At 42.0% G+C, this 26,793-nt stretch overlaps 1 protein-coding gene across 1 annotated transcript; it reads right to left on the reverse strand.

Moving 5' to 3' along the window:
* Positions 1–7,074: 7,074 nt before the first annotated feature.
* COMT (catechol-O-methyltransferase) lies at positions 7,075–25,290 on the reverse strand. The gene is given in 6 exon segments (XM_070762842.1): positions 7,075–7,222; positions 7,224–7,286; positions 10,562–10,693; positions 13,129–13,322; positions 14,947–15,235; positions 25,271–25,290. Coding segments are annotated over 5 exon segments (795 nt in total). The 5' UTR covers positions 25,271–25,290; the 3' UTR covers positions 7,075–7,105.
* Between the last annotated feature and the right edge of the window lie 1,503 nt (positions 25,291–26,793).

Genomic DNA, 26,793 nt, shown 5'->3' on the forward strand with positions numbered 1-26,793 from the left:
TCAAATAATATTTTCTCACGTTGTTTCTGATCTTTCCCCCAACGAACTTCAGATCGTGCCCCCTTGTTCTTGTGTTCACTTTCCTATTAAAAACACTTCCCTCCTGAACCTTATTTAACCCTTTAACATATTTCAGTGTTTCGATCGTGTCCCCCATTTCCCCAGTGTCCTCCAGATTATACATATTGAGTTCATGAAGTCTTTCCTGATAAGTTTTATACTTAAGACCTTCCACCATTTTTGTATTTGTATTTGTATTTATTAGATTTGTATGCCGCCCCTCTCCGAAGACTCGGGGTGGCTAACAACAATAAAAAAGACAATGTAAACAAATCTAATATTAAAAATAATCTAAAAAACCCCAATTTAAAGAACCAATCATACATACAAGCATACCATGTATAAATTCTATAAGCCTAGGGGGAAGGGAAAATTTCAATTCCCCCATACCTGACGACAGAGGTGGGTTTTAAGGAGCTTGCGAAAGGCAAGGAGTGTGGGGGCAACTCTGATATCCGGGGGGAGCTGGTTCCAGAGGGTCGGGGCCGCCACAGAGAAGGCTCTTCTGGGTCCCGCCAAACGACATTGTTAAGTCGACGGGACCCGGAGAAGGCCAACTCTGTGGGACCTAACCGGTCGCTGGGATTCGTGCGGCAGAAGGATTTCCCGGAGATATTCTGGTCCGATGCCATGAAGGGCTTTATAGGTCATTTTGTAGCCCATGTTTGGACTCGGTGCAGGTACAGAAGCAGAATTGTGCTGGACTCCGTTAGCACTCAGAGCCACGGGGGGCGAGCACACACCACCGTTCCACCTTAGCAGCCCACCTCTGGGTTCACCGTCACGGCGGTAGATGAAAGATCAGAGTTACGGGATAGATTGTGTTATTTAACACAACCAGATGGCATCGGGAAGGAATTAACAGAGGAAAAGAAAGGCGTGTCCATATCATTTCCAGCCTGGCTAGTTTTCCTCATTTCCGCTTTCTTCTTTGCAAACTCCAAATTGGGGGGGGGGGGGGGGGATAATAAATAAATAAAAACGGCCTGCATGAAAATGTGCATGCATTTTTCTCGTGCATTTCTTTGTGTTTTTTCGATAGGCAAACATTATGTGGCTAATTTCCGTCCCCAGTTCCTCCCCGCTTATGTCTGCTACCAGTTCGGGAACAGGAACACACAACCCAGTGGGCGGAGCCTCCCACTATCAAACACTACAGGTTCACTGAACCGCTAGCCGCCCACCACTATTTCTCCCGATGCAATGTACCTTCTGCGTCTGATTTTCCCCTAGTGTGTAGTTGTTTGCCTTCTTGGGGATGGGTCACGATCAAGAGTTGCAAACATCTGGAAAAGTTGAGGTTTTGGGTAGGCAGCTATGGCAGCAGAGGTGATATTCAGGCAACGTAGATGGAAGAATCTTTCTTGGTAATTTTAAGTCGCGTGGATTTCAACTCCCAGAAGTTGAGAGTTGAAGTCCACGTATCGTGAAAGTGGCTAAAGTCGAAATGCACTGGATTAGAAAACACACAGAGATGCAGTGGTACCTCTACCTACAAACGCCTCTACTTACAAACTTTTCTAGATAAGAACCGGGTGTTCAAGATTTTTTTTGCCTCTTCTCAAGAACCATTTTCCACTTACAAACCCGAGCCTCTGAAACTGAATCCGGAAAAGGCAAGGGGAAGCCTTTGTGGGGCCTCTCTAGGAATCTCCTGGGAGGAAACAGGGCCAGAAAAGGTGGAGAGAAGCCTCTGTGGGGCCTCTCTAGAAATCTCCTGGGAGGAAACAAGGCCGGAAAAGGCGAAGAGAAGCCTCCATGAGATCTCTAGGAATCTCCTGGGAGGAAACGGCCGGAAAATGTGGGGAGAAGCCTCCGTGGGGCCTCTCTAGGAAACTCCTGGGAGGAAACGGGGCCTCCACCCTCCCTGTGGTTTCCCCAATCATACGCATTATTTGCTTTGATTCCTATGGGAAAAATTGCTTCTTCTTACAAACCTTTCTACTTAAGAACCTGGTCACGGAACGAATTAAGTTCGTAAGTAGAGGTACCACTGTGTTTGTTTACCTATGGTGCAAATAGCTTAACGCCGAGCGTCATTTCGGTCTAAAAGTAGTAACAGGGCAGTGGATCGTGTTAGGACTCTACAACACCCTTTCTGCTACGCATGTTAAGTGAGCTGAAGGGAACAAATTGACTGTCGTTCTGGTAAGAAGTTGGAAGATTGTCCAAAGTATCCTCAACAATGGAGATGCTTCCATTGTTGACATGATTCCAGGCAGGCTTATGTGTATGTTGTGAGCTTTTTCTGGCTATCCTCCTCTGGGTCGTTTGGCTGTGGGTGACACGAGACAGACCATTGATGTTGGTGGTCATCAAGGCTGTTGATAAAAAAAGCAGGTGGGTTCTGGCAAGGTCACAAAGTCTGACCAGAAGGTGAAATAAAAATCCTGTACAACGGCCAGCTCAGTCTTAATCAGTGGTGGAAACATGGTCTCGGAACGTTTGGTCTCAATTGGCCATTTAAGTTTAATAGTAAAAGACTGGTTAATGATTACAATGCATCGTAAAAGTTTCAAAAGGAGAGGAATGTTTGTGGACCATTGGTTTGTGATCACAAAGTTAATTGCGCATGAACGGTATCGAAACAGTGTCGTTCCAAAACAGACATGTGCCACCTTTGCATTTCGTTGGGGGACAATCTCGGGGAGATAGAGAAATGGTCCCAGAAAAGCGATAACCCTGTAAAATGTTTTTATATTTCATTTTTTAAACCTCCAGATGAATCTTTAGTGGAGGGGGAAAAAATCATAGCTTGGGCAAGAAAAAAGAAATGGCTTCAGTTGCGAGCACCATTTTTTCCCCTTTAAAAACAAATCTTATGTTAATGTTGCTTTTGTTTTGAAAGATTAGGATTATTTCCTTGGATGAGTTGTTCAGTTTAGCTTGATTTTGGGGAGGGGGGAATTGTTTTCGTATTTTTTTAAAAAGCGTGGAAGAAATTAAAAATATCTACTGTAGTTTGATCCAAACAAACAAACAAAACCACTTTGAGGGTGGAATAACGATAGGAGTGTGTTCACCCTTCGTGCCCAATGTAAGGTCAGGTATTGTGGGAAATACGAACATCTAACCCCTAATCAACGTGTTTGTAACAATCATGTGCCTTAAATTTTTTTCTTGTTAGGGGGGATTAGGGATGAGGTGAAGGGTCGGGAAGAACCCTAAAACCCTCAAGTGGGACCGACGCTTGTCTTTCTTTTACCTTCCCAAGACCAATGCGGTAGTTTTAGGCTGGGGGGGGTGTAACGTCCCTTTTATGCATTGTATTTGTTACTACTGTACCACAAAAAACAGATCAGTTTGGTTTGAAAACTAGAGGGAGCGGGGGATGGAGTTTGCTTTCACACACAACCAATGTTTTAACGTAACCCGAATGTATTAATAATTACTCTAGGAAATTGCCGTAACCCCTGACGAGTAGAATGCTTGATGAAAACCAGGTGTGTAGGTTTAACAGTTTGGTGTGTTTTCAATAAATGATGCCTGGAAAGAATGTGTCTCGTCTCCTTTCTTTTTGACTTTCTATGCAAAATCAGAACTTGGCAGGTCAGGAGAGAGAGAGACAGACAGGTGGTAGGTAGGTAGGTAGAAAGAAGATAGATGGATAGATAGATAGATAATAGGTAGAAGACAGGTGTGGATGGATGGATGATAGGAAGGTAGATGCTAGGTAGATAGATGATAGGTAAGTAGGTAGATGGTAGGTAGGTAGAGACGGATGGATGGTAGGTAGATAGATAGGAAGAAGGTAGATGGATGATAGGTAGATGATAGATAGACAGATGATAGGTAAGTAAATAGATGATAGGTAGATGGATGATAGGTAGTTAAGTATGCAGATATATTATAGTTAGGTAGGTCAATGACAGGTAGGTAGGTAGATGATAGATAGATAGATAGATAGATAGATAGATAGATAGATAGATAGATAGATAGATAGATAGATAGATAGATAGATCGATAGATAGATAGATAGATAGATATAGACAGTTATAGATAGGTATTAAGATAGATGATAGATAGATAGATAGATAGATAGATAGATAGATAGATAGATAGATAGATATAGACATAGTTATAGATAGGTATTAAGATAGATGATGGATGGATGGATGGATAGAGACAGATACTGTAGATAGATAGATAGATAGATAGATAGATAGATAGATAGATAGATAGATAGATAGATAGATAGATAGGAAGAAGGTAGGTGAATGATAGGTAGATGATGGGTAGACATGATAGGTAAGTAAATAGGTGATAGGTAGATGGATGATAGGTAGTTAAGTATGCAGATATATTATAGTTAAGTAGGTCGACAGGCAGATAGACAGACAGACAGACAGATAGATAGATATGGTAGATAGATACAGTAAATAGATATAGACAATTATACATAGGTATTAAGATAGATGATGGATGGATGGATGGATAGAGACAGATACTGTTAGATAGATGGATGGATGGATAGATAGATAGACAGATATAGACATAGTTATAGATAGGTATAAAGATAGATGATGGATGGATGGTTCATGGCATTCACAAAATAAAATGATTCCCTCTCCCCCCCCCCCCCCGCAATCACCATTGACCTCCTGACTCTTATCTTACTCAGCCAAGTTCATGTTCAGAGGGGGAAAGGAAAAATGTACTTTCTTCTTCCTTTTTTTGTTAAGTAATAAATTTTATTAGAGTTTACAAATACAAAGATTACTAATACAAACAAATACAAATGTAAACAGGAAAATGCACATTTAAAAAGTACAAAAAGAAGAGAGAGAAATACATATGGAGGGAGGGATAATGGAGGGAGAGATGATAGAGGTAGGTAGGTAGGTAGGTAGGTAGAGCAACAGATGGATAGACATAAGGAAAAAGATTTACAACTGACTTTACGCTTCACCAAGACAAATGCAAATAATCTCAATAACTTCTCACCTTCCTTGAGATAAGAACAAAGGATCTCTTTACATATCTTGTCAATAAACAAATTCTTATAAAACTCCCATCATTATATCCTATTCAGAGAAAGTCCATTAAGTTACAGCAACATAATATATTTTAGCCTTAATCAAATAAATCTCTTTTATATTTCTTTACTTTTGACACAATCATTTACAACTTTCTCTAAAATATACATCAAAAAATACCTTTCTTTCGTTCTTTCCTTTCTTCCTTCCTTCCCTCCCCCTCTTTCTTTCTTTTTTTTCTTCCGTCCTTTTCTTTTTCTTTCTTTTCTTTCTTTACTGATACAACCGTGATACAGCTGCTACCATAGCAAGAGGTGTAATTGAAGCATTCTCTTTCTTCATTTTAATTTTCCCTTTGATGACTCTCAGCATTTGGTTTGCAGCCTGTCATGGCCTCAGCAGGGTGGATGGAGGCATATTGAAACAGTTCATCTGATATTAGGTTATGGTTGGTTCGGATATCCCGCTGAATCCAGTTTGCTACTTGGGTTTAACTATAATTTATGGGGATCCCTCTTTCACTCTTACTCAGACAGGAAACCAGTCCAGATAAATTAAATCTGCTTTATCGTAAAATTAGCAGAATCTTGCAAGTATGAAATTACAGATCTTCCCCCCCTAAACAACCCCTCTACAACTCAAGAAACTAGGGAGGGTTTTTTTTTGGACTTCTTCCTTTCATTATACAGCTGTGGGCTATGCAATCTCTTATCAGACTGTTCCATAGGTGGTGTCTCTTGGTCTAGCCCAGTGATGGCGAATCATTTTATGCTCAGGTGCCAAAAGGCGAGCAAACATGCGATAGCACGCATGTTTTCTCAGAAATCAGAAGTAACATAGAAACATAGTAAGCGGAGAGATTGAGGAAGAGGAGGACAGTAGCTCTCTGAGCTTATAGAAACATAGAAGATTGACGGCAGAAAACGACCTCATGGTCCATCTAGTCTGCCCTTATACTATTTCCTGTATTTTATCTTAGGATGGATATATGTTCATCCCAGGCAAGTTTAAATTCAGTTACTGTGGGTTTATCAACCACGTCTGCTGTAAGTTTGTTCCAAGCATCTACTACTCTTTCAGTAAAATAATGTTTTCTCACGTTGCTTCTGATCTTTCCCCCAACTAACCTCAGATTGTGCTCCCTTGTTCTTGTGTTCATTTCCCTATTAAAAACACTTCCCTCCTGAACCTTATTTAACCCTTTAACATACTTAAATGTTTCGATCATGTCCCCCCTTTACCTTCTGTCCTCCAGACTATACAGATTGAGTTCATGAAGTCTTTCCTGATAAGTTTTATGCTTAAGACCTTCCACCATTTTTATAGCCCGTCTTTGGACCCGTTCAATTTTGTCCATATCTTTTTGTAGGTGAGGTCTCCAGAACTGAACATAGTATTCCAAATGTGGTCTCACCAGCGCTCTACATAGAGGGATCACAATCTCCCTCTTCCTGCTTGTTATACCTCCAGCTATGCAGCCAAGCATTGTATAATCCCCAATTCTTGGCAAGGAGATAATTTGTCCCCTAGCCTTCCCCAAATTTGGTATTTCTGGGAAAAAATGTTTTTTAATCCTTGCAGAACACAAGGAAAGACCCTCACCCCTAGAGATCAAGACAGCTCACATCTCCTTTTTTGGGAGAGCAGTGGGAGACTTTTGAAATTAATTTTAAGCAGAGAAGAAGAAATGAAAGCTCAAACCAGAAGGAAATCAATTGTCGAAGGCAGTTGTCTGCAACTTTAAGGTGGCAGGGCTTCAACTCCCAGAATTCCCCAGCCAGCTTTCATTAAACGTCGACTCCCGAAGCATGCTGGGTGTGGACGTTTAGCCCACCCATCTTAAAAAGTTGCCGACATCGAGAAACTCTGGTACAAGGCGTAGTTCTTTCATTGTCTTGGCTCCAGATACCTACATCCTGGCCTACAGCGAGCTCTGAAGCTTGCAAAAAAGCTCCCATTGGCAAAAAAAAATTAAATCAAAACTAAAGTACTAAATTGCACAGGCTCGCATGTACATAGGTTAAACCCTAGTAAGTTCCCCCTCCCTCCCTGCCCCGCCCCTTCCCACTTTATCCCATATATACAGCCTTTTCCATGGCATCCTCCACCTTCATGTATTCCAAAAAGGTAGGGTAGCTGGTACATTCGTAGCGGCTGTTACTCCGAACGTATTTAATGAACTCCGGAGGCTCCTGGAAATATGATGTTGTCAGCTAGGAGGATGGAACCTTTGCGCAGGAGGCCACATTCCTGAAAAGAGGAGAAAAGGGGGCAGAGTTAGACTTCTCTAATGTCCCAAAGGTGTTTTTTCCAAAGACACCTGGACTTTATTTAATTATTTATTTATTTATTGGATTTGTATGCCGCCCCTCTCCGGAGACTCGGGGCGGCTAACAGCAACAATAAAGCAGTGTACAATAGTAGTCTGATGCTAGAAACAATTAAAAACCCATTAATATAAAAAAAACCAAACATATATACATACATACCATGCATAGAATTGTAAAGGCCTAGGGGGAAGAGGGTCTCAATTCCCCCATGCCTGACGGCAGAGGTGGGTTTTAAGCAGCTTACGAAAGGCAAGGAGGGTGGGGGCAATTCTAAACTCTGGGGGGAGTTGGTTCCAGAGGGCCGGGGCCGCCACAGAGAAGGCTCTTCCCCTGGGTCCCGCCAAGCAACATTCTTTAGTTGACGGGACCCGGAGAAGGCCCACTCTGTGGGACCTAACTGGTCGCTGGGATTCGTGCAGCAGAAGGCGGTCCCTGAGATAATCTGGTCCGGTGCCATGAAGGGCTTTCTTAGGTTTCTTCCCTTATTTTGCTTCTCATCCAAGAAACGTCTTCAGTTCGGAACTGAAGAAGTTTCGTGGATGAGAAGCAGGGTTGGCCTAGGTGCCAGAACACTGGGAACGCTGTTCCAGTGGCAGCAATTGAGCATATAGTTTAGCTCCATTGCCACTGGGCATGTACGTGCCATGCATGCACAACCAGCACAATTCTGGTAAAAATTACTGGTATTTTTGCTTCCACACATGTGAAGAAGCAAAGAAATCAGCAATTTTTGCTGCTGGAAGGACATCCGAGCATGAGATTTCGGGTGCTGTACATGCACAGCAACTGAATCTGGCTGCGGCGCCTAGAGTGGCAGCTGAGACCAGTGGCAAAAGTTCCGGCCGCGTGGCCTGCTTTCTGCTCTCCCGCGCCACAGGCATTTTTTGGCACGGCGAAAGCATCCTGAGCGAGTCGTGGCCTTTGGGAGCAGCAATGCTGTGCTCCCGAAGTCCTCGACTCGTTCAGGGCACCATCGACACGCCGAGAGATCCCTGCAGCGCAGGGGAGAACAGAACAGGCCGCGTGACTGGAGCTCGGGGCCGCCCAGCCTCCTCCCCGCGCCGTATGGCATCTTCTCGGAGAGGGAGAAGCCGTTACACAAAGTAAGGCAGGCGGCAGGGGGCAGAGAATCGGGCCATTCGCTGTGGAGCTCCCGTTCGTGGCAGGGCAGGCGGGGGGGGCAAACGGGCAGGGCAGGTGGCGGGAGTAACTTACCTTTTTCTTTCCAGCTTTTTTGCTTCTGTGCATTTGCATTTGATTAGAAGTAAGGCAGAAATCGAAGTGGGTACTTAAAAGGAAGTCTAGACAGTTATATCTCTAGAAAACAGTTGACCCTACCCAGCCCTTTCTGGGGTTCCAGAAATGCCACGCTGGCAACCTGCTATCATTCTTCTAAAATCATCGGGCAGAGATGCAGCTGTGTGAGCAAAGCCGGGTTTGAGTTGGTGTATAACAAACTGTCTTTATCAAAAAACAAATCTTCTTCCTAGAATCTTCGTCTGCAGGTGCCAGGTCAGCACCCCGAGGGGCTGAAGTTGTGTTTGTGTGTATTTGTTATTTCGACTTCTGCCTTACTTCTAATCAAATTAAAATATAAAACTCCCGCTCCTTCTCCTAAAAGGCTGCTTCCAGACACACGTGCAGGTAAAGTGGAAGGGAATAGCTGGAGAGGTGGAAGGTTGAGAACGAAACAGGCTTGGAGGCTGTTGTGGTTAGCTCTGGCCCAGCTCCTGCCTCAAGGAATGTGGAGGTGGATGTGGGGGAAACATCCACATGCCACAGGCCTGTTTTGCTCCTGATAGACTCTCCCAACGAAGTCTCCTCTGACCAAGGAAGCGTGAGTGACAGGGAAGAGGGGAGTTTGGCAGACAGCCCAGGAGGAGATCAATCTTCCTTATCATCCCTGGATTCTGAACAAGAACCTATGACAGACCCGCGCATGTGTAGAGTGATGCATAGAAGAGAACAACTGAAGGATTATTACAGGAGATAAGTGAGGCCACCTGTGGTTGGGTGGGGCTGCTGTAATTAGTGCTACAGATAAAAAGAGCAGCGTGCTGATTTAGCCTTGTGGAAGTTTATCTGATTCATAGTTTCGTCAAGATCGTGGTTTTGCTGTTTCCCTGTTCAAGACTGTGTGTGGACTTTCTGGACTTTGGGATTGGACTCAATTTCCCAGTTACTGGGTGAGAAATTGGATTGCATTTAACCTGTGCCTTGTGTGTATCAGAAAATCCCTTTGACATTTTAAAAGGGGGTTTTTTTCTGCTTTTGTGTTGATAAAGACTTTTGGTTTTCCTTCTATTGTGTAGGGTGTGTCTTTCTGGACTAATTACCCTGTAATTACGGGTGGTTGGGACACGCCGGCAGAACAGAGATGTGGAGGAGGCAAAAAGTCCTAGCCGCCCCCCCCCCCAGGAATCTTCGGAGAGGGGCAGCATACAAATCTAATTAATAATAATAATAATAATAATAATAATAATAATAATAATAATAGAGGATTATTCTTCCATTGAGGACCTGTATACTGCACGAGTCAAAAAGAGGGCAGGGAAAATATTTACTGACCCCTCACATCCTGGACACAAACTGTTTCAACTCCTACCCTCAAAACGTCGCTACAGAGCACTGCACACCAAGACAACTAGACACAAGAACAGTTTTTTTCCGAACAACATCACTCTACTAAACAAATAATTCCCTCAACACTGTCAGACTTTCAACTAAATCTGCACTTCTATTCTACTAGTTTTTCTCATCATTCCTTTCACCCATTTCCTCCCATGTTGACTGTATGACTGTAACTTGTTGCTTATATCCTAAGATTTTTATTAATATTGCTTCTTCATTGCTTATTTGACCCCTATGACAATCATTAAGTGTCGTACCACATGATGCTTGACAAATGTATATTTTATTTTATGTACGCTGAGAGCATATGCACCAAGACAAATTCCTTGTGTGTCCAATCACACTTGGCCAATAAAAATTCTATTCTATTCTATTCTATTCTATAATAATAATAATATTATTATTATTATTATTATTATTATTATTATTATTATTATTATTATTTTGCAGGATCCTTCCCCTGTCACTCCCACCAAGCCATGCCCACAGAACTGGTAATAAAAAAAAATTGGATTTCCCCACTGGTCCCAGCCCTCAAGATTTCCAAACATAAAATGATCTTACTTCAAGGAGAATAGTGTCTGGGGCGTATCTCTCTTTCCAGTGGTCGAGAAAGACAAAATCCAGGGTTTCCACTTCGTATTTCTTCTTCAGCTGCGGGATAATGTCCTGCGAATGGCCCTCAATGATGGTCACCTACAAGCAGGAGCAACGAACTGACTGGAGCACAAACGGACCCCCGCAAAGCCCACCCACCCCCACCCCAAAGGATCTTTTGATTGGCATCTGTCCCAGTTTTCCTCCTCGTTCTTTTGCTTCTTGGTATGCTGGAAAAAAATTAAATCTGGATGCTATTCCCACAATTATCCCCAATGCCCAGATCACATTCTGAGAAATTAAAAGTAGCTGATGAGGAGGAACAGTGTCCTAGGGAGAAAAAGGCAAATACCAAATGAGCAGTCCTTGGTGCTATCTGATCTTGCAAACATTTCATGACCCAACTAGATAACATCATCAGTGCTAAAAGGAAGTGGAGAGGAGGAGAAAGAGGAGGACAGTAACTCTCTGAGCTTATAGAAACATAGAAGATTGACAGCAGAAAAAAAACTCATGGTCCATCTAGTCTGCTCTTATAGTATTTCCTGCATTTTTATCTTACGATGGATATATGTTTATCCCAGCCAGGTTTAAATTCAGTTACTGTGAATTTACCAACCACGTCTTCTGGAACTTTGTTCCAAGCGTCTACGACTCTTATGGTAAAATAATATTTTCTCACTTTGTTTCTGATCTTTTCCCCAAATAACTTCAGATTGTGTCCCCTTGTTCTTGGGTTCACTTTCCTATTAAAAAAACTTCCCCCCTGAAACTTATTGAACTCTTCAACATATTTAAATGTTTCGATCATGTCCCCCCTTTCTCTTCTGTCCTCCAGACTCTACAGGTTGAGTTCATGAAGTCTTTCCTGATAAGATTTATGATGGTTCACTTGCAGACATTTCATGATCCAAAATCCATAAAAATATTTTTTTTTTAAAATAAATGGTGTAAGTAGGATTTTCCTGCTTGGACGGAGAGAGGGAGTTGGACTAGAGGACCTACAAAGTCCCTTCCAACTCTATTAATCTCCTTGGAGAGGGGCAGTATATAAATCAAATAGATAATGGATGGATGGATGGATGGATGGATGGGTGTGTGTGTGCGCGCGCGGATGGATGGATGGATGGATGGATGGATGGGTGGATGGATAGATAAGATAGATAGATACAGTGATACCTTGTCTTACAAACTTAATTGGTTCCGGGACAAGGTTCTTAAGGTGAAAAGTTTGTAAGACGAAACAATGTTTCCCATAGGAATCAATGGAAAAGCGATTAATGCGTGCAAGCCCAAAATTCACCCCTTTTGCCAGCCGAAGTGCCCGTTTTTGCGCTGCTGGGATTCTCCTGAGGCTCCCCTCCATGGGAAACCCCACCTCCAGACTTCTGTGTTTTTGCGATGCTGCAGGGGAATCCCAGCAGGGAAATCCCAGCATCGCAAAAACAAGCGCTTCGCTGGCAACGGAAGTCTGGAGATGGGGTTTCCCAGTGAAGGGAGCATCAGTGAAATCACAGCATCACAAAAATACCAAAGTCCTCGAAACCCCAGCTCCAGACTTCTGTGTTTTTGTGATGCTGCGATTTCACTGAGGCTCCCCTCGCTGGGAAACCCCACCTCCGGACTTCCGTTGCCAGCGAAGCGTCCATTTTTGCACTGCTGGGACTCCCCTGCTGGGATTCTCCTGCAGCATCACAAAAACATGTCCAGAGATGTGGTTTCCCATGGAGGGGAGCCTCAGGGGAATCCCAGCAGCACAAAAACGGGTGCTTCACTGGCAACGGAAGTCCAGAGGTGGGGCATCCCAGAAGCGGCGGTGGGTTTGTAAGGTGAAAATAGTTTGTAAGAAGAGGCAAAAAAATCTTAAACCCCGGGTTTGTATCTCGAAAAGTTTGTATGATGAGGCGTTTGTAAGATGAGGTATCACTGTAGATAGATAGATAGATAGATAGATAGATAGATAGATAGATAGATAGATAGATAGATAGATGATAGATAGATAGATAGATAGATAGATAGAGAGAGAGAGAGAGAGAGAGATGATAGATAGATAGATAGAGAGAGAGAGAGAGAGAGATGATAGATAAATAGATAGATAGATAGAGAGAGAGAGAGAGAGAGAGAGAGATGATAGATAGATAGATAGATAGAGAGAGAGAGATGATAGATAGATAGATAGATAGATAGATAGAGAGAGAGAGAGAGAGATGATAGATAGATAGATAGAGAGAGAGAGAGAGGGAGAGAGAGATGATAGATAGATAGATAGAGAGATAGAGAGAGAGAGAGAGAGAGATGATAGATAGATAGATAGATAGATAGATAGATAGAGAGAGAGAGAGAGAGAGAGAGAGAGAGATGATAGATAGATAGATAGATAGATAGAGAGAGAGAGATGATAGATAGATAGATAGATAGATAGAGAGAGAGAGAGAGAGAGAGAGAGAGAGAGATGATAGATAGATAGATAGATAGATAGATAGATAGATAGATAGATAGATAGATAGATAATCTAACACTGTTTTCATCCAGACCTTATCGCTGAGTCCCGCAATTTCAATAATTTCTCTTGCGATGGGTATAAACTCGTTGTTGAATTCGATGGTGAGGAGGCGGGCATTGGGTTTCAAAAGGCGGGCGATCCTGATGGCCGAATAACCACAGTAGGTTCCCATCTCCAGAGCCACAGTCGGCTCGGCTTCCTCGACAGTTTTGTCTAGAATTTTTCCTAGGAAAGACAAAAATGATTGCGATTTTTTCTCTTTTAGGTTTCATTAGGCAGGGGTTTAGTTGATTCTTCAGGATCCTCTTCATATCCTAAATAGGAGGGAGCTTCACAGGGAAAATGAAATAAAATGAAATTTGAATTTAATTTAATTTAAAATGAAATTAAATATCCATATGGAGGAAGAACAGGCTGCATAAACAGAGGGATAGAATCAAGTTCACGTTAATACCACTTTATAAGACCTTGGTAAGGCCACACTTGGAATACAGCATTTAGTTTTCGTTGCCACGATGCAAAAAGGATATTGAGACTCTAGGAAAAGTGCAGAGAAGAGTAACAAAGATGATTAGGGGCCTGGAGGCTACAACATACCAAGAAGGTTGCAAGAACTGGGTTTAATATCTCGGGTTGCCACAAAGAAGAGGGAGTCAAACTATTCTCCAAAGCACCTGAGCAATGGGTGGAAACTAAACAAGGAGAGAAGCAACTTAGAACTAAGGAGAAATTTCCTGACAGAATAATTAGTGTTACCAGTTGTTTTTCCTGCTATTAATGTCAGACACAGGTTCTCCTGAAAACACGTGTCAGGTCATATGTCTTTGCCTTCAAAATATTTACAAGCACTACAAATAAGAGAATGGTGAATATTGAACCAAGAAAAAAACCGGTGGAATGAAATGAAATGAAAACTTCATAATATTTACAAGTACAGGTACCTTGACTTAAACAATTGCCCCGTTCTGGTCTAGGCTTCCTGATAAATAATAAAGGACAGAGTTTGTCTCTATCTATATCTCTATCTACAGTATCTATCTATCTATCTATCTATCTATCTATCTATCTATCTATCTATCTATCTATCTATCTATGTCCCTATGTCTCTATCTATGTCTTCATCCGTCCGTCCGTCTGTCCATCCATTTATCTATCTCTCTACAGGATCTCTGTCTCTGTCTGTCTGTCTGTCTGTCTGTATCTATCTATCTATCTATCTATCTATCTATCTATCTATCTATCTATCCATCTATATACAGTATCTATCTGCCTCTATCTATCATCCATCCATCTACAATATCTGTGTCTATCATCTATTTAGCTATCTAATCTACAGTATCTATCTATCTGTTTCTATCATCTATCTACAGTATCTATATGTCTCTATCTATCTATCTATCTATCTATCTATCTATCATCCATCCATCCGTTCATCTAGCTATCTACAGTATCTATCTGTCTCTATCTATCATCTATCTATTTATCTACAGTATCTATCTGTCTCTATCATCCATCCATCCATCCATTTATCTATCTACATCTCTATAGATAAAACTTTATATAAATTGTTTTTTTCTATTTTGCTTTTAATCTTTATTGATTTTTTTTGTTATAAACAAACCACATATAAACAAGATATAAAAACATACATGAAATATAAAGACTAACCACTTTTGCAACTATTTCATTTCCAGATATGTTTATACTTCACAATATTACTATAATATTATAAAAGGCTAATCTAAAGTACAGTCTCTCCCGTCATGTTCTTAGCTAGCAATATTCCCATCTGTTCTGACATCTTTTTTTAAAAAAAAAAATCTTAAAAAGAAGGCAAAATGTGAGTTACCTTTCTCGTCTCCAACATTCATGGCCCACTCGTATTGGCCACAATACTTATCAATGCAATTCAAAACGCTCTCCGGATCGCCCTTGACGGCGTTGTACGAGACCGAGTTTAAAATCCTCTGCTCTTTGCTTTGATCCATGACGAAGTTGGTGATCTTCTCCAAAACAAGCTCGTTCCAGAAGATTTTGGCGTGGAGGTTATGCTTGACGAGCAGAATCGTGGCCACCAGGACCAGAACGGAGCCAACGCCTAATGAAACGAGGATGGTCAAAATCCAATTTTCCAACATCTGGAAAGAGAGAGAGAGATAAAAGCAGAGAATCCCTTAAGGTGGCAGAGTAATGGAAAGCCTTTCTCTACTTGCAGGGTTTTAAGGAAGAACGTTCTGTAATATGGTAAATGATTTAGCTTTACTAGTTAAATGGTCAAAGCAATGGAAACTGCAGTTTAATGTTTCCAAATGTAAAATAATGCACTTGGGGAAAAGGAATCCTCAATCTAAGTATTGCATTGGCAGTTCTGTGTTAGCAAAAACTTCAGAAGAGAAGGATTTAGGGGTAGTGATTTCTGACAGTCTCAAAATGGGTGAGCAGTGTGGTCGGGCAGTAGGAAAAGCAAGTAGGATGCTTGGCTGCATAGCTAGAAGTATAACAAGCAGGAAGAGGGAGATTGTGATCCCCTTATATAGAGCGCTGGTGAGACCCCATTTGGAATACTGTGTTCAGTTCTGGAGACCTCACCTACAAAAAGATACTGTATTGACAAAATTGAACGGGTCCAAAGACGGGCTACAAGAATGGTGGAAGGTCTTAAGCATAAAACGTATCAGGAAAGACTTAATGAACTCAATCTGTATAGTCTGGAGGACAGAAAAGGGGGGACATGATCGAAAGTGTTTTTAATAGGACAGTGAACACAAGAACAAGGGGACACAATCTGAAGTTAGTTGGGGGGAAGATCAAAAGCAACGTGAGAAAATATTATTTTACTGAAAGAGTAGTAGATCCTTGGAACAAACTTCCAGCAGACGTGGTTGGTAAATCCACAGTAACTGAATTTAAACATGCCTGGGATAAACATATATCCATTGTAAGATAAAATACAGGAAATAGTATAAGGGCAGACTAGATGGACCATGAGGTCTTTTTCTGCCGTCAGTCTTCTATGTTTCTATGTTTCTATTCATCGAATCTTGCGTAGATTCTTCTCTGGCAACATTTATTTATTTGTTTGCTTGTTTATTATTACTTATTTATTAGATTTGTATGCCACCCCTCTCCGAAGACTTGGAGCGGCTCACAACAAACAATGTACAGTGTAAAAATCCAATGTTTAAAAAAAACAGTTTTAAAAAACCCTTATAATAAAAAGCAATCATACAACCCAAACAAACCATACATAAACCATAATAGCTGAGGGGTATATCAATTTCCCCATGCCTGGCGACATAGGTGGGATTTCGGGAGCTTACGAAAGGCAAGGAGGGGTGGGGGCAGTCCTGATCTCCGGGGGGAGTTGATTCCATACGTCCGGGGCCGCCACAGAGAAGGCTTTTCCCCGGATCCTGCCAGACGGCATTGCTTAGTTGACGGGACCTGGAGAAGGCCAACTCTGTTGGACCTAATCGGTCGCTGGGATTCATGTGGTGGTTTCCTCCCCAAACCCCAAAACTTTAACCTTAGACTGTCTACAATTGACCTTTCCCCGTTTCTATTTTTTTTAATTAGAAAAAAAGTTATTTACAAATATACGTTACATTCAAAAATAAGTGACAAGAATCCAGGAAAAAGTTAACATAACAACAGAACACATTTTAGTCTTTGAGATGACTGCATCCTTTGCACATCTCTGAGGGCTGGTCGCTTGCCCAAATTTCTACCCCCTGAATTCTTAAAATCCAAATTAACCACATTTTAAAAACCGTGGTTGCTGAGATTAGGAAATCCAGCCCGGGTGGACTATTTTAGTGTATTTCTGCTCCTCTTGGTGGCTTGGCGTAAGTTAACGCCTGGCTAGAAGCAGTGTAGAGAAATAGAATCAGCCAACACATTTCAGCCCTTTCTCATTAAAATTCGTGCTATTATGCAGAGCACATTTTTAATCCAGAACATAATTACAGTCGCCATGGAGACGTGGCCTTGCAACACAGCGGGCATTTGTTCACCCATCTCATTATTCGGGTCCTTCCGTGGAGGTTGAATTTCCAATGCCACGCTGGCGGAAACAACAAGGACCACATCATCCGAGTTGTCTCCATTTCTGTTAATTCCATTCCCCCATCAGATAAGCCCTCTGAAGTCTAGTCAAGTCAAGTCTACATTCTATTCTATTCTAGCCTATTCTATTCTATTCTATTCTATTCTATTCTATTCTAGCCTAGCCTAGCCTAGCCTAGCCTAGCCTAGCCTAGCCTATATTCTGGTCTAGTCTAGTGTATATTCTATTCTATTCTATTCTAATCTAATCTACTCTAGTCTATATTGTATTCTATTCTTTTCTATTCTGGTCTGGACTGGACTGGCCTAGTCTAGTATATATTCTATTCTATTCTATTCTAATTTAATCTAATCTACTGTAGTCTATATTCTATTCTATTCTTTTCTATTCTGGTGTGGTCTGGACTGGCCTAGTCTAGTATATATTCTGTCTAATCTACTCTTATTCTAATCTAATCTACTCTAGTCTATATTCTATTCTATTCTAGTCTATATTCTATTCTATTCTATTCTAGTCTAAATTGTAGTCTAATCTAGTGTTTATTCAATTCAATTCAATTCTATTCTAGTTTAGTCTAGTCTAGTCTATACTCTATTCTACTCTATTCAGAAATGGTTTGGTTTTTTAAAAAGTCTAGTTACACTATGCGTTCTTTAGATTTAGACTGCTAAATCAGGTCATTTAAATATTAAACTATTGAATGCATAAAGTTGCTCAAGGTACAATATTCCTTTACTTATCAAAAAGACCGCTATCATGGGCTGACTTTTATACTCAGAAACCGAATTGGCCTTGCCAGGTTTTTCTACATGTTTGGCAGGGTTGCCATTTAATTAATGTTCAGCCTTATCAAAATATAACGCCTGGTTAGGTGCAGGCTGGAGAAATAGAATCAGCCAACACATTTAACAAACTAGGTAATATAACCAGCACTGATGGCATTACCTCGTTTGGGTATAATGAAACACCTGCAAGAAAACCCCCAAACTCAGAGAGTACCAATCAGCAATTCATTTCAACCCCGAGCTACAAATATTCTCACCAACTTTATCACTAAGTATTGCCCACAAGACCATATGCTGCAACGTCCTGCCTGTCAACGACTACTTCAGCTTCAACCACAACAACACAAGAGCACGCAACAGATACAAGCTTAATGTTAACCGCTCCAAATTGGACTGTAAAAAATACGACTTTAGTAATCGAGTTGTCGAAGCATGGAACTCATCACCGGACTCCGGTGTCTTCCGGTATCTTCCCCTAACCCACAACATTTTACCCTCAGACTATCCACAGTTGACCTCTCCAGATTCATAAGAGGTCAGTAAGGGGCGTGCATAAATGCACTAGCGTGCTTCCCGTCCCGTCCTGTTGTCTCTCCTATATTTCATATATCGTATCTACTATTCTTCTAATCTATTCTTTGTATACTACTTTCATGATATCCTTCTATTCTCTAATAATTGATATTGTTGCGAGAGCAATCATGGGCTTCCCAACACAGTCTGCATTGGTTGCCGATCAATTTCCAGTCACAATTCAAAGTGTTGGTTATGACCTATAAAGCCCTTCATGGCATCGGACCAGAATATCTCCGGGACCGCCTTCTGCCGCACGAATCCCAGCAACCGGTTAGGTCCCACAGAGTTGGCCTTCTCCGGGTAGCGTCGACTAAACAATGTCGTTTGGTGGGGCCCAGGGGAAGAGCCTTCTCTGTGGCGGCCCCGGACGTATGGAACCAGCTCCCCCCTGAGATTAGAACTGCCCCCACCCTCCTGGCCTTTCGTAAGCTCCTTAAAACCCACCTCTGCCGTCAGGCATGGGGGAACTGAGATAACTTCCCCAGGCTTATACTGTTTATGTATGGTATGTTGTGTGTATGTTTTATTAAATTATGGGTTTTTAATTTTAATTATTAGAGTTGTACAGTATTGTACATTGTTTTTGTATTATTGTTGTGAGCCGCCCTGAGTCTGCGGAGAGGGTCGGCATACAAATTTAATAAATAAATAAATAAATAAATAAAATATTCTATTCCTAAATTTTCACTTCTATTCTTTCTCTAATATATTTTACTCGAGTATAACCTTTATAACCTTAATTTTACCCCAAAAAAATAAGATATTAATTTTTGATCCTTGGAAACCTTATTTTCTTTTTTGCTTATTGATCGTTTCTTTGTTTGAACCAGTTATAAAATTTATCCCCAACTTTATAGCAGTCTGTTTCTTCTTTTCCCTCTAATCTTTCAGTGAACATATCCATTTTGGCGCATTCTAAAAATTTTTTTAATAATCATTTCTTCTTTTGGAATGTCTAAATGCTATTGCTATTGCTATTGGTGTGCTCCTATGACTTAGCTCTGGTGGGGTTTATAGTTCCCCCACTCTCGAGTTGCTAAGGTTTTCTCTCCTGCAGCTTAATCTCCCTCCCTTGTGTACCAGCCCTGCTGTTTTCCCCTAACCGAGATTACTCTGTTGTTGTTTTTGGTTGGAGCTCCAGCTAGCAGCTGCTGCTGGCATCCAGGTTGGAGCGAAGATCCGCCTACTCCCTGGGGGAAGCAGAGCTGGGTGCCCAATTTTGCAACGGGGAGACAGGGCTAACTGCCAGGAGTGGGCTTTGCAGGGCAGGGGGCTTTGTGCAGACAACGAAAGTCTGCTTCCTGAGTGCTGAAGTGGTCAAAAGAGAGAGAGAGAAAGAGAGAGGGAAGGAGGGAGGAAGAGAAAGATAGAGAGAAGGAGAGAGGGAGGGAGGAAGAGAAAGAGAGAGAAAGAAAGAGGGAGGGAGGAAGAGAAAGAGAGAGAGAAAGAGAGGGAGGGAGGAAGAGAAAGAGAGAGAAAGGGAGGAAGAGAAAGAGAGAGAAAGAGAAAGGGAGGGAGGAAGAGAAAGAGAGAGAGAAAGAGGGAGGGAGAGAAAGAGGGAGAAAGAGAGGAAGAGGGAGCAAGAAAAAGAGAGAGAGAAAGAGAGGGAAGGAGGAAGAGAAAGAGAGAGAGAGGGAGGGAGGAAGAGAGAGAAAGAAAGAGAGAGGGAGGGAGGAAGAGAAAGAGAGAGAGAAAGAGAGGGAGGGAGGAAGAGAGAGAGAGAAAGAGAGAGGGAGGGAGGAAGAGAAAGAGAGAGAGAAAGAGAGGGAGGGAGGAAGAGAAAGAGAGAGAGAAAGAGAGGGGGAGGAAGAGAAAGAGAGAAAGAGAAAGGGAGGGAGGAAGAGAAAGAGAGAGAGAGAAAGAGAGGGAGGGAGGAAGAGAAAGAGAGAGAGGGAGGAAGAGAGAGAGAGAGATGCTTTGTGACCCAGAGAATTTCTTATCAGCAAGGTAGGAAAAGAAATTTCAGAAGATAGGAGGAGGAGGGGGAAAGGGGAAATCTAGATTCGGCCACGAGAGGTATTCCTGGTTTTAATGGGTTTTAAATGACTTTTAAATTGCTCTTTTAGATGTTGTTTTCTCTGCTGTAAGACTCCTGGAATCCTTAGGGAGTTGGGGGGCATGTTAATTAATTAATTAATTAATTAATTAATTAATTAATAAGTGGGCGGGAGGAGGAAAAGTGGGGGAGAGGAGGATTGGGGAGAGAAGGAAGGAAGGAACGAAGGGGAAAAGGGGAAGGAAGAGGGAGAGAGGGAAGAAAGAAGGGACAGGGAAGAGGAGGAGGAGGAAGAAAAAGAGGAGGAAAAGCAGGAGGCAGAAAAGGAGGAGGTGGAAAGAGAAGGAAAAAGCAGGAAGAGGGAGGAAGAGGGAGGAAGGTAGAAGGAGAAGAGGAGGGTGGGGAGAAGAAGGAGGGGAGGGAGGAGGAGGAAGAAAGGAAGAAGGAAGTGGAGGAGGAGGAGGAGGAGAGGAGGAAAAAGAGGAGGAGGAGGAGGAGAACAACAAGAAGAAGAAAAAGTACAAGAACAAGAGCAGAACATGAGGACTAGACGCTTGACCTCAGCCAAGGGGATGTTATTGGTCATCCCTAGACAAACTTTGCAATCAAGTCCAATCTCGATTCATGTTGTTTGGATTTGGGTTTTTTTTTTAAATAAAAAGAAAAGAAAAATATCCAAGAAAATTAAATTAAAGAAACTAAACTTATGAAGGATGATTTCGGACTTTTTCTTTGACAGATAATGACCATCTTATATGGCCTTCAACCCTTCCCTTAATCCACGTTTTTTAAAAAAACCTTCCAATCGAGAAAATCATCGTATCTTTTTTTTCTTCTTCTTCCAGCTAAAAGTCCATATAAGGTTTCCGGCGTTTCAAAAAAGTTTTTATTTGGTTTTGTTTTGTTTCTCTGACTAAACAGATCGACTTTGCTATCTCAGCAGTCTACACAAAGTTCACAACGGGTCTTCCGGCTTTTCTTTTAATGTAGAAAGCTTTGCAAAATAAAAATTGGTTTTGGGGGGTTTTTGGGGTTTTTTTGCAGACTGTTGCCATGCTAAAGACTATCAGAAAGTCAATATTTGCCAAAATTATTATGTAATTTTTCTCTCTTCCTGTTTTTTCTTTCTTTTCCCTCTCTTCCCCTTTCTCTCTTTCCACTCTCACTCCTTTCCTTTATCTCTCCCCCCTCTCTTTTCCTCTTTCTTTTTTCCTTTTCTCCCTTCCCCCTCTTTCCCTCTGTCTTCTCCTCCCCTCTCTTTCTGCTCTCTTCCTTTATCTCTTCCCTCCCTCTCTCTCTTTCCCCTCTCTTTCCCTCTCTGCCTTTCCCTCTCTTGCTCTCTTCCTCCCCTTTCCATCACTCTCTTACCCTTTCCCGCTCCTTTCTTTCTTTCTCTCTCTCTCTCTCTTTCTTTCCTTCTCTCTTTCTTTCTTTCTTTCTCTCTTTCTGTCTCTCTCTTTCTCTTTCCTTTCTTTCTCTCTCCCCCCCTCTTTTCCTCTTTCTTTTTTCCTTTTCTCTCTTTCCCCTCTCTTTCCCTCTCTGCCTTTCCCTCTCTTGCTCTCTTCCTCCCCTTTCCATCACTCTTTTACCCTTTCCCGCTCCTCCCTTTCTTTCTTTCTTTCTTTCTTTCTTTCTCTTCCTTCTTTCCTCTTTCTTTCTTTTCTTTCCTTCCTTCCCCCCTCTCTCTCCCTCTCTCCCTTTTTTCAGAACACCTCCCAAAGTCACCCAAATTAATCTATCTATCTATCTATCTATCTATCTATCTATCTATCTATCTATCTATCTATCTATCTATCTATCTTTCTATCCATCCATCCTATCCTATCCTATCCTATCCTATCTATCTATCTATCTATCTATCTATCTATCTATCTATCTATCTATCTATCTATCTATCTATCTATCTATCTATCTATCTTTCTATCCATCCTATCCTATCCTATCCTATCCTATCTATCATCTATCTATCTATCTATCTATCTATCTATCTATCTATCTATCTATCCATCCATCCTATCCTATCCTATCCTATCCTATCCTATCCTATCCTATCCTATCCTATCTATCTATCTATCTATCTATCTATCTATCTATCTATCTATCTATCTATCTATTAACACGCTCCATGATCCTTCAAATCCCTGACCACACCAAAATATAGTTCTTGCCTTCAGTCCTGTACAGTCGATGCACGCGGATTAATTATTTAATTTAATTAATTTGACTTCTATGCCACCCAATCCCAATGGGACTCAGGGCAGCTTACAACAGTAAATAGTACATGCAATAAACTAAGTCAAATATTAGTAATAAGAACAGTAAAACCCATAATAAACCCTAATGAACTATCCAATCAAACCCACATACATAACAAGTTGCAAATTGAATATGATAAGACTTCTGGGACTTCAACTCCCAGAATTTCTCATTCAGCCATGCTTGAGGAAACCCAAGTAGGGTCGAAGAAAAACCTCTAAGAAATGTCAGGATTGTAAACTTAAACCAAGAAGCTGGAGAATTGTTTTAAAAAAGAATTCCGAATTCCACTTGAATCTTAACCTTGTCTGACCCAGGGAAAACGTTGGTCATGTTCCTCTCATTTCCTGGAATATACTGAGTGGATTTCTCAGTATCTTGAAATGAAACATTGCATGTGTGTTTTTGGCCCGCTAAAAACTGCACATCAGGAAAAAGGAGAAATTAAAGCTACAACCACGAATCCCAGCGACTGATTAGGTCCCACAGAGTTGGCCTTCTCCGGGTCCCTTCGACTAAACAATGTTGTTTGGTGGGTCCCAGGGGAAGAGCCTTCTCTGTGGCGGCCCCGACTCTCTGGAACCAGCTCCCCCCGGAGATTAGAACTTCCCCCACCCTCCTTGCCTTTCATAAACTCCTTAAAACCCACCTCTGCCGTCAGGCATAGGGGAATTGAGACATCTCCTCCAGGCCTATACAATTTATGTACGGTGTGTTTGTTTGTGTGTATGTCTGTTTTACTAATTTTTTTTTAATGTTTTTAAATTATTAGATTTGCCATGAATTGTTTTATTATTGTTGTGAGCCGCCCCGAGTCTACGGAGAGGGGCGGCATACAAATCTAATAAATAGATAGATAGATAGATAGATAGATAGATAGATAGATAGATAGATAGATAGATAGACAGACAGACAGACAGACAGACAGACAGACAGACAGACAGACAGACAGACAGACAGACAGACAGACAGACAGACAGACAATCAAACAAACCAGTGATGGGCTACCAAAAATTTTACTGCCCCACTGTGGGCGTGGCTTGTTTTGTAGGTGTGGCTTGATAATCATGTGACCAGGTGGGAGTGGCTTGACATTCATGTGACTGGGGGTGGCTTAAAGGTCATGTGACTGGGTGGGAGTGGCTTACCGACAAAGATAAGTTTTCAAATAGGTGCTTGGACTCTTTTTTTCAGTGAATTAAGTCACATTATTTGAATAGCCACAAAAGGGACAAATGATAGACAGCATTATTGGGTTGAGAAGCACAGTCACATTTTCAGGTTTTGTACTGAACCCACAAGGTTCGGTATGATAACAGATTAGGCAAGAGGCTCAATTTTCTTTCATTGCTACAAAAGTTCAGTTCTAGATAATGATTAAAATGATTACAGCGTTTACGGGGAAAACATACCATTTAATTATTTCCTATTTTAAAAGTAATGAAGGATCATAAGGACAATAAAAAAAACTATTAAGTATTCAATAAATAGAGCATAAACTTACTACTCCCACTGCTCCCCTGCCCCCTCTCCCCCCCCCGGGAACAGTAGCCCATCATTGGCTACAACCCTCTACAGTGCAGCGGTCCCCAAACTATGGCCCGGGGGCCGGATGCGGCCCGCGGAGGCAATTTATCTGGCCCGCGGCAGCACATGAGATTTTACATGGAGCCAGGCGTTGGAGTTGAGGGCGGGGAGTGACGAAAGTGTGAGGCCGGCTAAAGTTTTTCTGTTTTTGAATGGCGAAGGTTTTTCTTATTCTGAATGGTTTGTGTGCGCGTGCACTCCCAATTCCCTTGTGGGCTGGCAGGGGGATGGGGGCGGAGAGGCCACAACCGAGAGGCTCGACACCCGAGAGTGAGAGAAAGAAAGAAAGAGATAGAGAGGGAGAGAGGGAGAGGGAGAGATAGAGTGAGTGAGAGAGAGGAAGAAATCAATAGAGAGAGAGAGAGAGAGAAAGAAAGCAAGAAAGAGAAAGAGGGACAGAGAAAGAAAGCAAGAGAGAGAGAGAGAGAAAGGAAGAGGGAGAGATAGAAAGAAAGCAAGAGAGAAAGAAAGCAAGAGAGAAAGAGGGAGAGAGAGAGAGAGAGAGAGAAAGGAATAGAGAGGGAGAGAGACAGGAAGAGGGAGAGATACAAAGAAAGTGAGTGAGAGAGAGAGAAAGAAAGTGAGAGAGAGAGAGAAAAAAGGAGAGGAAGGAAGAGAGAGGAAGAAAGAAAGAAAGAAAGAAAGAAAGAAAGAAAGAAAGAAAGAGAAAACTCGGCAAGGAGTTGGGGACTTGCTCCACTTCACCCCCTCCTCCTCCCTCAAGGCGGCAGCATTAAGAAAACTCCAGGGTTTTTTTTATAGTCTGGCCCTCCAACAGTCTGAGGGACAGTGAATTGGCCCCCTGTGTAAAAAGTTTGGGGACCCCTGCTCTACACTCTCATTTGGGAATAAGTCTCAACCGACCCAGTGAAACTACCTTCCGAGTCAACCTTTCTCTTGTGCTTACCTTATCTTCCGCTTCAATTCTGATTACGAGAGGGGAATGAAATCACTGACGCAGCTGCGGTGTCAGGTTTATTTGCTTTTAAATGTTGCTTACGTTGCAAGAATTAAAACATTGAGGGAACCAAGTCCACTCTCCAGATCAGTAGCTGGGAGCCGCATGTGGTTTAACCACCTCCCCTGCAAATACTTCTAAATACAGTAGTTGGCATTTACAAAAGCCCCATTAACTTTGGTTGGGCTTCTCTGTTTTGGTGAGCAGAATAATTCACCTGCAAATTAGCTTGCTTGCTTGCTTCCCTCCCCGCCCACCCTCACTGCAAATAACCCTTCCTTTCTCCCCTGTTATTTTAAGCAATTCCTTCCTTCCTTCCTTCCTTCCTTCCTTCCTTCCTTCCTTCCTTCACCTCTTCCTCATTCCTTTCAAATAACCCTCCCTGTTTTCCTATTCTTTTAAGCAAATCTTCCTACCTTTCTTCCTTCCCTCCCTCTATCCCTTTGTTTCCTTCCTTCCTCTCTACTTCATTCTTTTCAAATAACACTTGGTTGTGACCTATAAAGCCCTTCATGGCACTGGACCAGAATATCTCCGGGACTGCCTTCTGCCGCACGAATCCCAGCGACCAGTTAGGTCCCACAGAGTTGGCCTTCTCCGGGTCCCGTCAACTAAACAATGTCGTTTGGCGGGACCCAGGGGAAGAGCCTTCTCTGTGGCGGCCCCGACCCTTTGGAACCAACTCCCCCCAGATGTCAGAGTTGCCCCCACCCTCCTAGCCTTTCGTAAGCTCCTTAAAACCCACCTCTGTCGTCAGGCATGGGGGAATTGACATGTTCCCTCCCCCTAGGCTTATAAAATTTATGCATGGTATGCTAGTATGTATGATTGGTTTTAATTTGTGGTGTTTTTTAAATTAACTTAAATATTAGATTTGTTTTACATTGTATTGTTGTTGCTGTGAGCCGCCCCGAGTCTGCGGAGAGGGGCAGCCTACAAATCTGATTAAACTTAAACTTAAACTTTCCTATTCTTTTAAGCAAATCATTTTCCTTCCTTCCTTCCTTCCTTCCTTCCTTCCTTCCTTCCTTTCCTTCCTTTCCTTCCTTCCCTCCCTTCCCTTCCTCCCTCCCTCTCTCCCTTTCCTTCCTTCCTTCCTTCTCTTCTCCCTCATTAACTTCAAATAACCCTTCCTATCTTCTTTATTTATTTATTATTTATTTATTTATTACTTAGATTTGTATGCCGCCCCTCTCCGAAGACTCTTTCCTGTGCTTTTAAGCAAATCCCTCCCTCAAGTACAATTTCTGTAACCAGCATCTTTTAAACAAACAGATCAGACTAAAAACCACTGAGAAAAAGGACAAAACGTTATTTCCAAACCAGAAAAACTCCAGAAAGGAGAACCTCTAGAACAGGGAACTTGGGAGCTCAAAAATTATTTCAAGATCAGAAGCCTTCAGCCAAGCCAAAGAGCCCTTTGCAAAGGAGGACCGAGGCCACACCATTCAACTGGTGTCTGGAGGATCACC

Source organism: Erythrolamprus reginae, chromosome 10 (genome assembly GCF_031021105.1).
Source record: "Erythrolamprus reginae isolate rEryReg1 chromosome 10, rEryReg1.hap1, whole genome shotgun sequence".
Taxonomy (NCBI): Eukaryota; Metazoa; Chordata; class Lepidosauria; order Squamata; family Dipsadidae; genus Erythrolamprus; species Erythrolamprus reginae.